This window comes from Notamacropus eugenii, chromosome 3 (genome assembly GCF_028372415.1).
Source record: "Notamacropus eugenii isolate mMacEug1 chromosome 3, mMacEug1.pri_v2, whole genome shotgun sequence".
Lineage (NCBI taxonomy): Eukaryota > Metazoa > Chordata > Mammalia > Diprotodontia > Macropodidae > Notamacropus > Notamacropus eugenii.
The window spans coordinates 219414169-219427119 of record NC_092874.1 but is presented as its reverse complement, the minus strand read 5'-3'; the positions used below and the strand labels follow the sequence as shown (position 1 = coordinate 219427119).

Below are 12951 nucleotides of genomic sequence, written 5' to 3'. Positions count from 1 at the left end.
TCATGTCTAGCTATGGTGTCCTCAAAGGAGGGAGAGTAGAAATATACTCAATGTGTAATATGAATTAGAGGTACATGGAATCATCCAATCCCAGACATATCCATCTCAAGATCAACATTCAGAAAGGAAACACTAAGTGCAAAGAGCATCCAAGAGCCCTGAGTCAAGCTTGTCTCATTTAGACCCCCTTTTCTAGCTGATATATAGAAGCAGTCATCGTGAGGCTAGGGTAGGGGAAGAGCTCCAGCCCCTCCCCCATCCTGCTAGCAAGAGGTTCCTCATATGCTCATCAGGAGGAAGGGAAGTGAGGCCAAGAGCAGAGTCATTCCCTTTTCAAAGGTCTTCTGAATCATTGGTTCTTCCTACTTAGTGGCCAGTGAAGGGATTGCTTCTTTCTCTCAAAGTGGGAACCCTTCTGCACTGAGTCCTACATAGTAGGAAGCAGCCTTTGTCATTCCCGAAGCACCCAAGTGCTGAACTAGCATTCGTGATCAGTCAGCGTAAGGAAGGGCAGTTTTGTCTATACCATGTTCAGCCCTATCTAACATTCCCATTTGTCAGGTGAGGAAACTGGGGTTGTGATTTGCTTATAGTCACAGAGCTAATAATATCTAGTGGGATTTGAATCTGGGTCTCCTGACAGCAAGTCCATAGGTCTTTCCACTATATCACACAGCTCCATTTGGGCACTTTTCATGTAGTCTTAAATATGAATTAGTTGTTTTGGCCACCTCACCACACTGCTGACTCACTGTGCATACAGTCCACTAAAACCCCCAGGTCCTAGGCAGGCTAAGAGGGAGGATTCTGTTGCAGTCATCCAATGTGCAAAGTGATGAGGCCTTGGCCCTAGGCTATGGCTATGGCAACAAGAGGAAGAATTGTGTGTGGGGGAGGAGGGTACCCTCTCTGCAGTGAAGAGGTTCCCAGTATTACGATCCTATGCTAAACTCAAACTTGTCTCTCTTAGGACTAGTCAGGTTTCTGCCTATAATGTGGGCATCCCAAAGAACTATGGCCATAGCACAGACCTTTCTTTTGGGCCTCAGTTTCCCTTTCAGTTGTGCAGACTCATGAGGATGGTGTAGCTTCCTAATCCTGATAAGAGTTTCAGGGACACTCCCTGCTTTCAAGTTTAAGGCCCCGAACACACAGGAGAGGCCAAAATTGCTTCAGAGAGTGGCTGACACACCCTATCCCAGAAGTGGCTGTATTTCTAGCTAAACTGGGGACCCAGCCAATGGCCAACAGAGAATAGCAGGGAGGTCCTTAGCTCCTGATCCCTGACCCCTGACTCTGACCTCCACTTCCAGTTTGGAGAGGGGGTTAGGAGTTTCTGTGAACAGGCTATCCCTGCCCTAGATTTATTAGGGGAGGGAGGACTAGAGGCAGCTGCATTCCGACTCACAGATGGGAACATTTCTGCAATCCGCTGTAATGCACTGGGAGACACTGGGCACATTGCTGAAGTTTGACTCATAGGGACAGGGAGGGTGGAGGGGGGAACTGGAATTGGAGGGGGAGGAATGAGAAGAGAGGGAAGAGAAAGAGGGAAGGAAATCCCTTGGGAAATTCCTTTTTAAAAAAAAAAAAACAACCCAAAACTTTCAAAATAAACATTGTTGTGACCCCCTTTTCTTTTCTAGGATCAGGCAATTCCCTTCTGTTCTCTTTACAGGAAGATCGGAAGGCGGTGGGGGTGAGTTCGTTAGGCAGTGATTCAAATCAGATCTTGAAACTTTTCTCCTGCAAAGTTCTGTTTGTAGCTGGAATTCCAAGCGTGGGACTCTGCTTGTAAATTACCGTGTGTCTGTGTTCGGGTGTGTATGTCTGAATGTATCTATATGTATCTTTTTCTTCCTTTCTCTGCAGGTGTCTATCTATTTCTGCGTATTGCAGTATGGGTGTGTGTGTTATGTATGTGAACAGGAGTCTGGGCGTTTCTGGACGCATCTGAGTGCCTCTTTTCAGGGGCTGCTTTCTTTTTGTGCGTGTCACTGTGTTCCTGTGTGCATCCGTGCGGGTCTGGGCCTCCGAATTTTGTGCCTTCTTCTCGGTCAGCTGTCTCCGGGTGTCATGCCTTCTCCGCTGTGTAAGGATCGTCAGTTTCTGCGAGTCTCTGTGCTGTGTATGTCTGTTTCGTGCCTCGGTGTGGCGCCTGTGTCTGGGCTGTGTGTGGACCCGCGCAGCTCTGGGCTGTGTGGTGCTGGGCTGCGCTGGGCTGGGCTGCGCCGGGCTGGGCTGGGCTGCGCTGGGCTTCTCGGGGCTGGGCTGGCTGTGTGCACCCTCCCCTCTCCTCCCCTCGCCTCTCCTCCCTTCTCTTCTCTTCTCCTCCCCTCCCCTCCCCTCCCTCCCCTCCCCTCCCCCTTGGCCCGCTCTCAGACTCAGATAAAGCATTTCCTTCCATTGTCATCCTACCCGGACGGCCCCGCTGCCAGGGCCCTCCCCCTCCCGGCCCCCTCCCTTCCTCTCCCGGTCTCGCCGACTCTCTGCAGCCTCTGGTGCCTCGGGGGATGTAAGGCCGGCGCCCCCGACCCCCCGCGCCCGCCCTGATTCCCACCATGAGCCCCCCGCTCTGAGGGCCCCAGCCCCTGGATGCACAGACCCGGTGCTGGTGAGTACATCGCCCGCCCCGGCCCCGGCCCCAGGTCTCCGCCTCCTCCTCCCTGCCCTGCGTTGGCACGGTCCCGGCCCCCCACCGCACCCCGAGCCCGTGGGCCCCCCAGTGCAGCTGGGCGCAAAGCTGGCGCTGCGCTTTCGTCCCTCTCCTCCACGGTTGGGGCCCTTGGATCGTCTGGGCCCCACGGGGAGGGGGGGGGAGTAGCTCCAGGTCGTGGCCGGTTCCAGGGCCGTGGGGCTCCCGCATTGGCCCGCCCTGGGGGTAGCGGCGGATCAGAGGAAGGAGGCCCGCGGGCTGCTTTCCCTGCGCCCTGCTGCCCCGACTCCCATATCCCCCACTCCTGAGCCTGGAGAAGGAGTGCCAGGCCCGTCCAGGGAGCTGTGTAGGGGGCCGGGCGATGCACCCGTGCTGGCCATTTGTCTTGTGCTGCCTTCCTGAGTCAGATATCGCCTCCCCCCAGGCCATTGGCCCTGGGACCGGGGCACACACCCCCTGCAGTGTGGGGTACAGCCGCAGACTTTTAGAGGGACCTTTAAGAGCATCTAGTTGAACCCTCCTCCTTTTACAGAGGAGGAAGCTGAAAGCCGGAGGAATTAGGGCATGAGAGAGCTTTCTTGAAGACCCTTCCTCTTCCCTAAGCCCTCCCCCCTCCCATCTTACTCAGTAGTGTTTAGAGACCTGTGTTTGAAAGTGCGAAGTGAAGGCACCCCCTGATAGGTTCTGGGGCAAAGCAGGTGGAGAATAACAAATTGTATTTGGGGGATGGGGGAGTGGGGGGGGCGCGACTACTCTCTGGTGCTGGAGCGGTACACAGACAGCTGCATTTCCTTCCAGAACACAGTGTTTTCAGACCGGGAAGCCTTCTGCAAAGGGAAAGGGAGAGTTTCCTCGGGCCTAACTCAGCTGAGCTGCTCATATTTTTTTTTCCTCGAGTCCCATTTATCATATGATCCCCTGCACAACCAAAATTCATGTCGTCTGCCCTTCTCTGTTGTCCATCCTTCTTGTCTCTCCTTTTCCCCTCTCCATTAAGAAACTCCCCATCCTAGTCCTCCATTCTATGTCTGCCTGAGACTTTTTGATGCTGTGGCTTTTCTTTTAATTTATATGACAGGAGAGAGGTGTTCTGGGAATTCAGCTTCCTTAGGGAGTCATCTTTAAGCCCTAAATCTGCCCCTAGTATAAACCTAGGAGCCTTCTTAGGTTTTTCCCAAGTTGGGGAGCCAGAGATCACAAGGCCTCTCTTCTTGTAATCTTCCCTCAGGGCTCCCAATAGCCTGAGCTCCTTTATCATCCAGGATTCTCTTGAGGGACTCTCATTCCTGACCACTTAGTACCTTCTCTGCTCAGCCCTGAAGCTGTAATCTTCTTGGCCCTGTCTTGGAATTCTGGTCCCCATGCTCTTCACCTTGTCCCTTGTCTTGTCTGCCATTCTGTTATGTAAAACAATTTGCCACCACCCCCTTCAAAGCCTCTCCGGTGACTAGAGCCCTGGGACATCATCTCCTTCTGACCAAGGAAGGCACAGAACAAAACTGAACTCATGGGACGTCATCCAGTGAGGCCACAGTAGGAATTCAGGGATTTTGAGCTAACAGGGATTCTCTCACTGCCCTTTAGCCCCAGATAGAAGCTCTGTCACCATCAGAGTTGTCCCACAGTATCATTCCCAGGACCAGCCTCCTCAGTATGGTATTTTACTGACTAGATGTCAAAGATTATCTATGAATGTGAACGAACCCATCATTGGTTTGTGTGCTCGTATCTTCAGGGTTGAACCTGTATCATATTTTTGTCAGTTAAGCACCTACTATGTGTCAGACATTGTATTAAGTCTAAGGATACAAAGAGCTTACTGTGTGTGTGTGTGTGTGTGTGTGTGTGTAGGTGGGGAGGGTCAGGTAGGGGAAATGGCACCATGTCTTGTACACAGTAGGCACACAAAATTTTGTTGTTTACAGCAACCAAGCCTTGAAGGGGGATGCCCAGGATGGTGAGGAAGACTTTTTTCCAATTCTGCCATCTTAGTTCTCCTAAGCAACTATCCCTTAACATCAAGGCTTAATTTTCTCATCAATGAAACAGGGAGAAAAATTGGGCTTATTGTTTGCTGCAGATGAGGCTAGAATTAGCCATGCTAATCTCACCTCCAGTGTCTAGTTTGGTGCCATTATGGGCATTCTGTAACTGTATTTTGTTCTTGACTTGGACCTTAGGGAAGCCAGGTCTGGGGAATCTTACTTGCCAACCCAGGAAGTGGGAAGCTCATGCTAGGAGAGCAGGAGTTGGGAGAAGTAAGGATCTTCTTGGTGCAGCCACAGTGAAGGCCCAGGAGCATTCCTAGAGACATTCCTGGGAAGAGGCACATGCAGCTCTAATCTAGAAGAATGGAAGTGAAGCTAGCCCAGGGTTAACTCACCCCACAATAACAGAATCATGGAATTTTTGAGCTAGAAAAAAGCACCTTAGCAATCATCTAGTAGTTAACCTCCTCACTTGACAGATGAGGAAATTGAGACTCAAGGAAATGAAGTGACTTGCTTAGCCTTATACCATTAGCAGAGCTAGAGCTAAAACTTCCTGACTCCCGTGCCAGGGACCCATCTCTTATACCACACTGCTTAGGGCCTTCTCATCCCTAACCTAGTCCTTCTGTGTCCATATTCCCTTCTCTTCCCTGGCTTCCCCAAGGCTCAGAACCTTATCAGCCTGTTCTGTACCCTTTCTGCTTACCCTCTCCACAACCTCAGCTTGGCCTCAGTCGTATTCTAGACTGGAGGTTGGGGAGGGGGCCATATAGTGGGATAGTCCTGGAACAGGAGATAAAGTTAGTCCTTTTGGGGGAGATCTGCCCAGTCTTCAAGGCCCCTATGGCTGGGTGTGTGTGTTGAATCTGTTCACTAGATGGGGCACTTCCTCTGGGACAGGAAGTTTAGATTTCCTGTGAGGGGGGGATAAGGGGTGGGGGGCTTGATATTGGGGGCATTGCTACTGTTGTTATGTGGATCTAGAGAGGTATAGGAGGTGGGGATGTTGGCTTGGTACTGTGCCCATCCTCCATCCCCCCCAGGAAGCAGGCAGAGGGAGGGCATCAGTGGGAGGCCCAGGCTGATGGTAGAGGGAGGAGGGAGGAGGGGGGCCCAAGGCAGTGGGGCTGGAAGGGCCAACACAGCAGGAAGCTGGGTCAGCAGGTGACTTAGCCGGGTATTGTGCTTCCTTGTAATATTTTCCCTTGTTTCTGTGGTAACTTTCCCAAAGGGATGCAGGGGTCCTGGCTATTGGGAAATGCCCCCAGACTGCTTATTCCTTAGAGTAATGAGTATTGGAACAAAAAAACTTTATATCCCATCCCTCAGGTCACACATTGGGAACTCTAGAAAAAGAGGTTGGAGAGTATGCGCAGGAGTTTAGAGTAGAGGAAGGGTAGGAGTTTGGTGGGAATGGGAAGCAATAGTTAGGTAGGCACTGTTGCCCTTAGGTTTCTCAATTTCCTTGGTTTGCAGGGGTAAAACTGAGGAGTGCTAGATAATATAAAATGGGCCTTAGATCACCAAGGAATGGAAACAACTCTTCCCAGCAAAGAGGTAGCTAGGAGTGAGTCCAGGTAACCAGAGTCCCTTCTTCCTCTATCTTTTTCTGCTTCTTCTTGCCTCCTTCCCATCTTGATTGCTAAGCTGAGATCAGAATAGTTTTAGCAAAAGCACTGAATGTACCACTAGGGTCTTCAGCTCTTAAGTCTAGTTTCCTTGCTGAGTTCCCCTGTCATATAATTCCAAATTGCAATGAAGTAGGAGATGGACAGGTGTGTTTCTCTAACTAGAGCAGTTGGGGAAGAAGGAGCGTCAGTAGAATGAAGTGACTGATCTTGGACCAGGGCCAGGTGGCAGAATAAATTGACCAGTGTGTGTGTATGTTCATGTGTATGCAAGCGATATGTTATTTGTGACAATATATTCATATAAACATACATAGATTCAAATATATGTTGGTTGTGCTGGGATGGTACATGTGGAGCATGCATGTCCTTCTGTGTTTATTGTGTTAGATGAATGAGTATTGTGCACATGCATGTAGTATATGTTGGGGTATGTAGTGAGATCCCTGAGGAATTTGTACACGTAGAATGTGTGAAGTGTCAGATGTATGCCTATTTGTAGAATGTATACATAAGTGTAAGAATATGTTATCATAGACTCAAGATTTTAAAGCTGGAAAGGACCTTAGAGATCATATAATCTATGCCTTTCTTTCCACAGATGAGAAAACCTAGACCTAAAGAAATTAAGTGATTTGCCCAGGCTTATGCAAGTAGTTAGTGGCAGGGCTGAGGAGAGAATAACACTACCTTTAATAAGTAAGAGGATTGACATGGATATGGGGTTAGGTGGGAGGGAATAAACATTTATAAAACACCAACCATATGCCAAGCACTGTGCTGAGTGCCTCATGACAACCCTGGCACATAGATGCTATTATTATTCCCATTTTATAGTTAAGGAAACCGAGGAAAAGAGGTTGAGTGACTTGCCCATCGTTGCATGGCTAGTGAGTATTTAAAGGCCAGATTTAAAGTCAGGTCTTCGTGACTGCAAGCCCAACTCTCTATCCACTGTACCAACCTAGATACCTTTAAGGTTTACAAAGCACTTTATATGTGAGGAAGTTAGTGTAAGTACTGTAAGTACTCCATTTTACATTTGAGGAAAATGATTAAATGACCTGCCAAAGGTTACTCAGACAGTTAATGGCAAAGCCTGAATTAGAATGGCAGTCTCCAGATCCCCTTTGTACTAGAGAACCCAGCATCACTTGGTGCTTGGGCAGATTGTACGTACCTCTATATGTGCACATACACCCATCACAGTGATGGTGATGCTGATATTGGGCTCTCCCCTGAGCTGTCCTCATTTCATCTTCTTCCCTCTGACCTTGCTTCCCCCTTCAGACCCAGGTTGCTTTTTAATTCATCCCTCTCCAGGGGAAACCTATAGTTGTTGGTCAACAGATAAGATGCTTGGTGGGCAGGAACCTTGTGGAAACTCATAGCTCAAAATGTTTTCCCTCATTTAGGGAAAACTACTGTTCCCGATGTTTTGCGTCTTTCTCTTCCAGGCACATTTAAGCATCTACCTTCCCACCTCCTTCCCAACCCTTTTTATACTCTGGCCACATCTGGCTAATGGGCTGAGTTAGCATGGGGCACACACAGAATAGTGGTGCTTCTTCTTAGGTACTGAGAAGTTGAGCCATGTCCCAGGATATGAAATGAGCTGTCCTCTCAAAAGACCTCCTGAGTCAGGCTATTGGGTGAGACTGAGGGACGATTGATTTCAGGTTAAGGAGAAAATTTGGGGAGACAGGTTTGGGACTGAGGAGAAGGGGGTGCAGGCCAGATGAAAGGAAGAGAGAGACTAGATAAGGCTCCCATAGTATATGATTGAGTTTTGTCTGTCCCTTCATGAACCTCCCTTACTAGGTACTGTGTATCCAGGGTTCTTTGAACTGGTGGTGTGGAGGTTGCATTGCTTTGAGGAGCCTCCTCTCTATTCTTAGCTGATCTTGCCTTGCCTCCCTACTACCTTCTTTTCTTCCTTCCTGTCAAGCCACACAGAGCCCCAGTGTGCCATGTCCCCCTCTCCTGGGCCCAGCCTGACTATTTCTGCTTCCTCTGCAATGTTTCTGGGATACTATAAGGTCTTTACCCTCACCTAGCATCTTATACAGGAAACTGCTTAAAAGGGAAATGACCAGAGGAAAGGGACAGGACCAGGGAGATGGACTATGACCATTGAGAAGATAGAACCAGAGAGAATTACAGGGCCTGAGAGCCAGGACAGGGTCAGAGACAGACTTTGGAAGTAGAGTGAGAAGTTAGGTCAGGAAGAAGAAACACAGTCTGAAAGATAGGGCAGGGCCAAAAACAAAGCAGACTAGCCAAGGGATTCCAGGCCAGAGAAGAGAGAGGGTAGATGGGAGCCAGAGTCAGACCACAGTTCTAGGCTGTTCCAGTTCCTGTTCGCTTCTTGGAGAATGGCCGAGTGAGCCACTGGTTCCTACGTTGTGTGAGGCTGTCGTGGTCTGATTAAGGCTTCTGTAAGTTAAGTGAAAACCTGTTGCTACTTGGGGCCTGAAACCCATCCCTTTGCAGGCTGGTTACCTTGTACCATAATTATTTTTAGGATTAGATCAGAGCTAGTTCTGTGTTACCAACCTTCTAACATCTAGATCCTCTTGTTCACACTCTGTCCTCTGACTTCCCTGTCCCTTGACTTGAAAAACAACCCCAGCCTTTGTGTCATTCATCTCCACATCAGATTGACTAGAAGAATGTGTTCCCACTCTCAGACCTCCCGTGCAACCCCCCACAGAGCACAAGTGCCTGCTTATTTGCTATGCCTCTGATCTTTGGGGGCTGTACTTTCCCAGTGAGAACAACTCTTTGCTCCTTGGCAGATTATAGGGCAGGGGGCTAGGGTGATAGTGAAGGGCCTAGATAAACTTTGGGCTTCTCTGGATAACCCTGCTTCCTATACTCTTGTATTTCCTCTTACCCTACTCCCGAGGGTGGGTATGAGGGACCCTGCAGGGATAAACAGTTGTAGACTATCAGAAAGACTAAATATCCAGAGACCTGCCTACGGTTGCCTATACCTTGGTGCAGTTGAGGTACACTGTTCCCCAGTCAGGTAACTCAGCCCTCTTGAGCCTTTCTTTGTTTCTTTCTGAAGCTTGGAGAAGTCAAACTCAGCCCTACAGTAGACATTCTGGTGTGCCAGGACCCCAGATAACTCCTAGGATACCAGGAGTTCATGTGATGGGCCAGGGGCTACAGTTTCGGAAAGAGTCTGGGGTGGGGGAATTTGGAAGTGCAATGACAGTTCTCTTGTTTTGCTAAGAGTCCCCGGTCCCTTAAGCCTAGGCCCCATAAGCCCTAGCATCAGCTACCTAGGGTGTCTCGGATTCGGAAATGTGTTCTCAGAATGACGGGGCTAGTAGCACTGGGGGTGGGGGAAAGAGCCCCGGACAAGGGGGAGCCTGAGAGTTAAAAATAGAACAACTTTGGGTTTCAGTTAGCAAACGTGAGGCTGGCAGTATGGAGGTGGGGGTGGAGATTAAGTGCTGTTTGCCCCAGCCCTGTGTTTCCCCTGAGACCTGGGAGTGAGTCACTATGGAGATACTGACAAGTAGCCTTGTTACCCCTATCCCCCACCACCTCAGGAATGGATGCCTAAGCCCCTCCTGGTCCTTGAAGGAAGGGAATTTACACTTCAGGAAACACTTGTTTGGATCTCTAAGTAGGTAGGGCCTGTAAGGAAGGGGTGACTGAAGGAGGGTGTGGAATCTTCTTTTTAGGTCTTTGAGACTGTAAAGGGGCTCAGGAAGCTCATCTGGTTTCTCACATTAACTCCTCACCTGCGCTTATCTATCAGTATTGCCTCGGAGAGAGGTTGCCCTACCTAGACTTGGAGGGAAATGTGGGACGACCTTGGGAACTTCTTTACTTTTGCCAAGCAAAAGATGAGCAGATTCCTGGGGGGCAACCCAGAGCGGGTGACCCTTGGAAGGGAACATTTGGACTGTTGGTGTTATAGATTAGGATTGGGGGATGCTGAGATGAGACGAGGTTGTTGGAGACAAGGGACTCACAATTTCACTCAGCTTTTCTATGTAGGGAGAACTAGGCCACATTCCCCAGGCCAGGGTCCTCCACCCATGAGGGACTTGGGAAAGCAGGTACGTCAGCAAGCCAGAAGTTTTGTTGTGGATCCACAATTTTCTCTCACCCCAATCCTCCAGCCTTTCTTAATGAAGCAGGTCTTCCAAGTCAGCCAGGGGTCAACCACCTGGATTTGGGAAGCAGGTTGGCTGCTGTCTCATTCTGCGGAAGGTCCAGGAATGGAATAGCCTCTGCTGGCTCCAACTTGGAGTCCTATCTCTGTGAGCACTTAGGGAACTCTTTCCTTGGCAGCCCTGAAGAGAGACCCTTCCAGCTCAAACATGCTATAAACATGGGGCAGAAGAGAAATGAGAATGCCACTGATGTCAGTCTCAAGTATTTCCAGCAGAGAGGCCCTGAAAGTAGCATGCACTATTCCTAGTATAAGAGCTATAGAATCGAGACTTTAGGTGTGTACTGTGTGCCTAGCTCTGCTGAGCTCATTGTCATGTAAATGTTGATCTAGGGAATACTGTCCTCAGGAGCTTACAAACCAGGTAATTTCTGATTAATTAGAGAGCCCTGAGACCGTGACAGGAGGGAAAGGAAAACTCTGCCAGTAGCAGAGGCCCTAAATAGCAAGAAGGACTACAGTTAGATACCAAGAAGGTGTTTTAAAGGCTGATGAGGTACTGGAACAAAAAGGAGAGGGCCAACTCAGAGGGCAGTTTGGTTTGCTCTTTTTTTTTTTTCTTTTCTGAGTGGAGGGAGAGAACGGCAATGACCAGGCCTGTGGAAATGCTGCCTGCCATCCTAGGAATATTGGTTGGCCATCATCCATTCTAGGAAGAAGGGAGGATAGTTAGTAACCCTGTCTAGCCATCTTGTAAGGTGAGGAAAGACTGCTGCCCAAAGTGTACCCCATCAGTGTTCTCCTGTATGGCTCAGGAAACGGAAGAGATAATATGGAGGATATTGCTGGTCCAATCTCTGCCAGTCTCTTAGGACAATAGGCAGAGGAATAAAAAAAATCAGGCTATGGTTGAGATGTAGGGTACTTTGGCATCTACTAGAAACAGAGCCATAATAATTCATACCAGTATTATCTTAATATGGCATTAATGTGGGTGCCAGGATTCCTCATTTTTTTGCTACTCATAGACTCATGAATATTTGTGATACCGCTGGCGCAGGGCCTGGGATCCATGTACCCAGAGAGGTTGCTTGGCCTCAGATATAACCCTCTGCTTCAGGTCCCAGGATGAAGCAAGAGTCCTACAGTGACAAATATCTCTTCCCTCCAGCATGAGGTTGTGGGTAAGGGGTACAGTCGGCAGGGGCAGGATGGGAGGCATGTAGTTGGGGAGTAACTAATGTTTGCTGAACTCTTTCTAGCCCAGGGTACCCTATTGAGGGTCGTAGACTTAGAGCTGGGTAGAACCTTACAGGTCAGCTCCCTAATTTGACAGATAAGGAGCCAAGGCACAGAGGGGTAGAGTCACTTGTCCATGTTTGAACAGGGAGTAAAAAATGCAAAGTTGAGATTTGCATCTAGCTTCTACATCCAGCACTCTTTCCATTGCATGGATACCTTTGGCAACTAGCCAGCATCTTCTGCTTAGGGTATACTTCAGTGTACATCTGTCTTATGACTTGAGATAGGGAGTGGGAGGTATATTCCCCAAGGAAATCTAGAAACATGTTGGTTCTTAGTTACATATCTGGGAGGTAGGAAGGTTTTGTTCTAGGCAGTTTCAGTGTCATGCTAGTGTGGGGGAGGCAGTGGACTATGGATGCTGGGCTAAGAATTAGGTCTGGAAAAAACCAAGGTTTGACTAGAAGGATCAGGCAAGTTTACAGGCACCATCAAGGCAAAATGGAGAATCTCGGTCCAAATGTAGGTGGTCAGAATCCAGGTAGACAGACCCATACCAAGAAGACATAAATAACAGAGGCCAGAGCTAAGCAGGTGATTCCAAATTGAGCCCAAAAGTCACGAACCAGGAAATGTGCAGGGGCTGAGAAACCAAGGCAAGCGAGTAGTATATAAAGAAGTCCAATAATATGCTAAGGCTGCATGCTAATATACTATATATTACTGTGTAAAGGACTTCCTTGGCCTGACAAGTTTATATACCATCTGTAAGACCAATAGCTAGGGCCTGGTTTTATCCCTTTTTATTAAGGGAATTTGTTCTGTGAAGTTTGGATTCAGTCAAAAGACCTCACTTGAGGACTTACTTGAGGACTTAGAGGGCCTCATGTGGGCTCAAGGCCACAGGTTTCCCATCCCTGAGCTAAGACATAACATGGTGTAGTGGAAGGAACAGTGGACCCAAAGAGACTAACCTGTTCGACAGTTAATCTCCTTCCACTTCCCAAGTACAGTCTTCCAAAACAATTTAGAAAAACAGCTTCAAGGAGTGACTGTGACTGATAATGCATGCCAGCTCACAATCTCCCAGGGAAGGTAAAAAAAATAAAACAGAATGACTTGGGCTTCTTGTAATAACAAAAAACTTCCTAACAATTAGAACTATCCCAAAATAGAATGGGCTGTGTTGTTAGTTAGTGGGTTCCCTCCCCCCCAACTCTCAGAGGTCTTCAAACAAAGGTTGGATGATCGCTGGTTTGGAGTGTTGCAGAAAGGATTCTTGATATTCAGGTATGGGAA

General features: G+C 48.7%; 1 protein-coding gene across 3 annotated transcripts in view; it reads left to right on the top strand.

Annotated features, from left to right (window-relative positions):
- The first annotated feature begins 1678 nt into the window (after nucleotides 1–1678).
- HDAC7 (histone deacetylase 7) overlaps nucleotides 1679–12951 on the top strand; it is a 48934-nt gene continuing 37661 nt past the window's right edge. The window contains exon 1 of one of the 3 annotated variants that reach the window (XM_072654489.1): nucleotides 1679–1699. Coding sequence is in view for 2 of the 3 variants with exons in the window: in XM_072654485.1 (XP_072510586.1) it covers nucleotides 2596–2614 (19 nt within the window). In the remaining variant the exon portion in view is untranslated. Of the gene's footprint in view, nucleotides 1700–2396; nucleotides 2615–12951 lie in introns of those variants that run through there. The other 2 variants (XM_072654485.1, XM_072654488.1) reach the window with 2 other exon arrangements.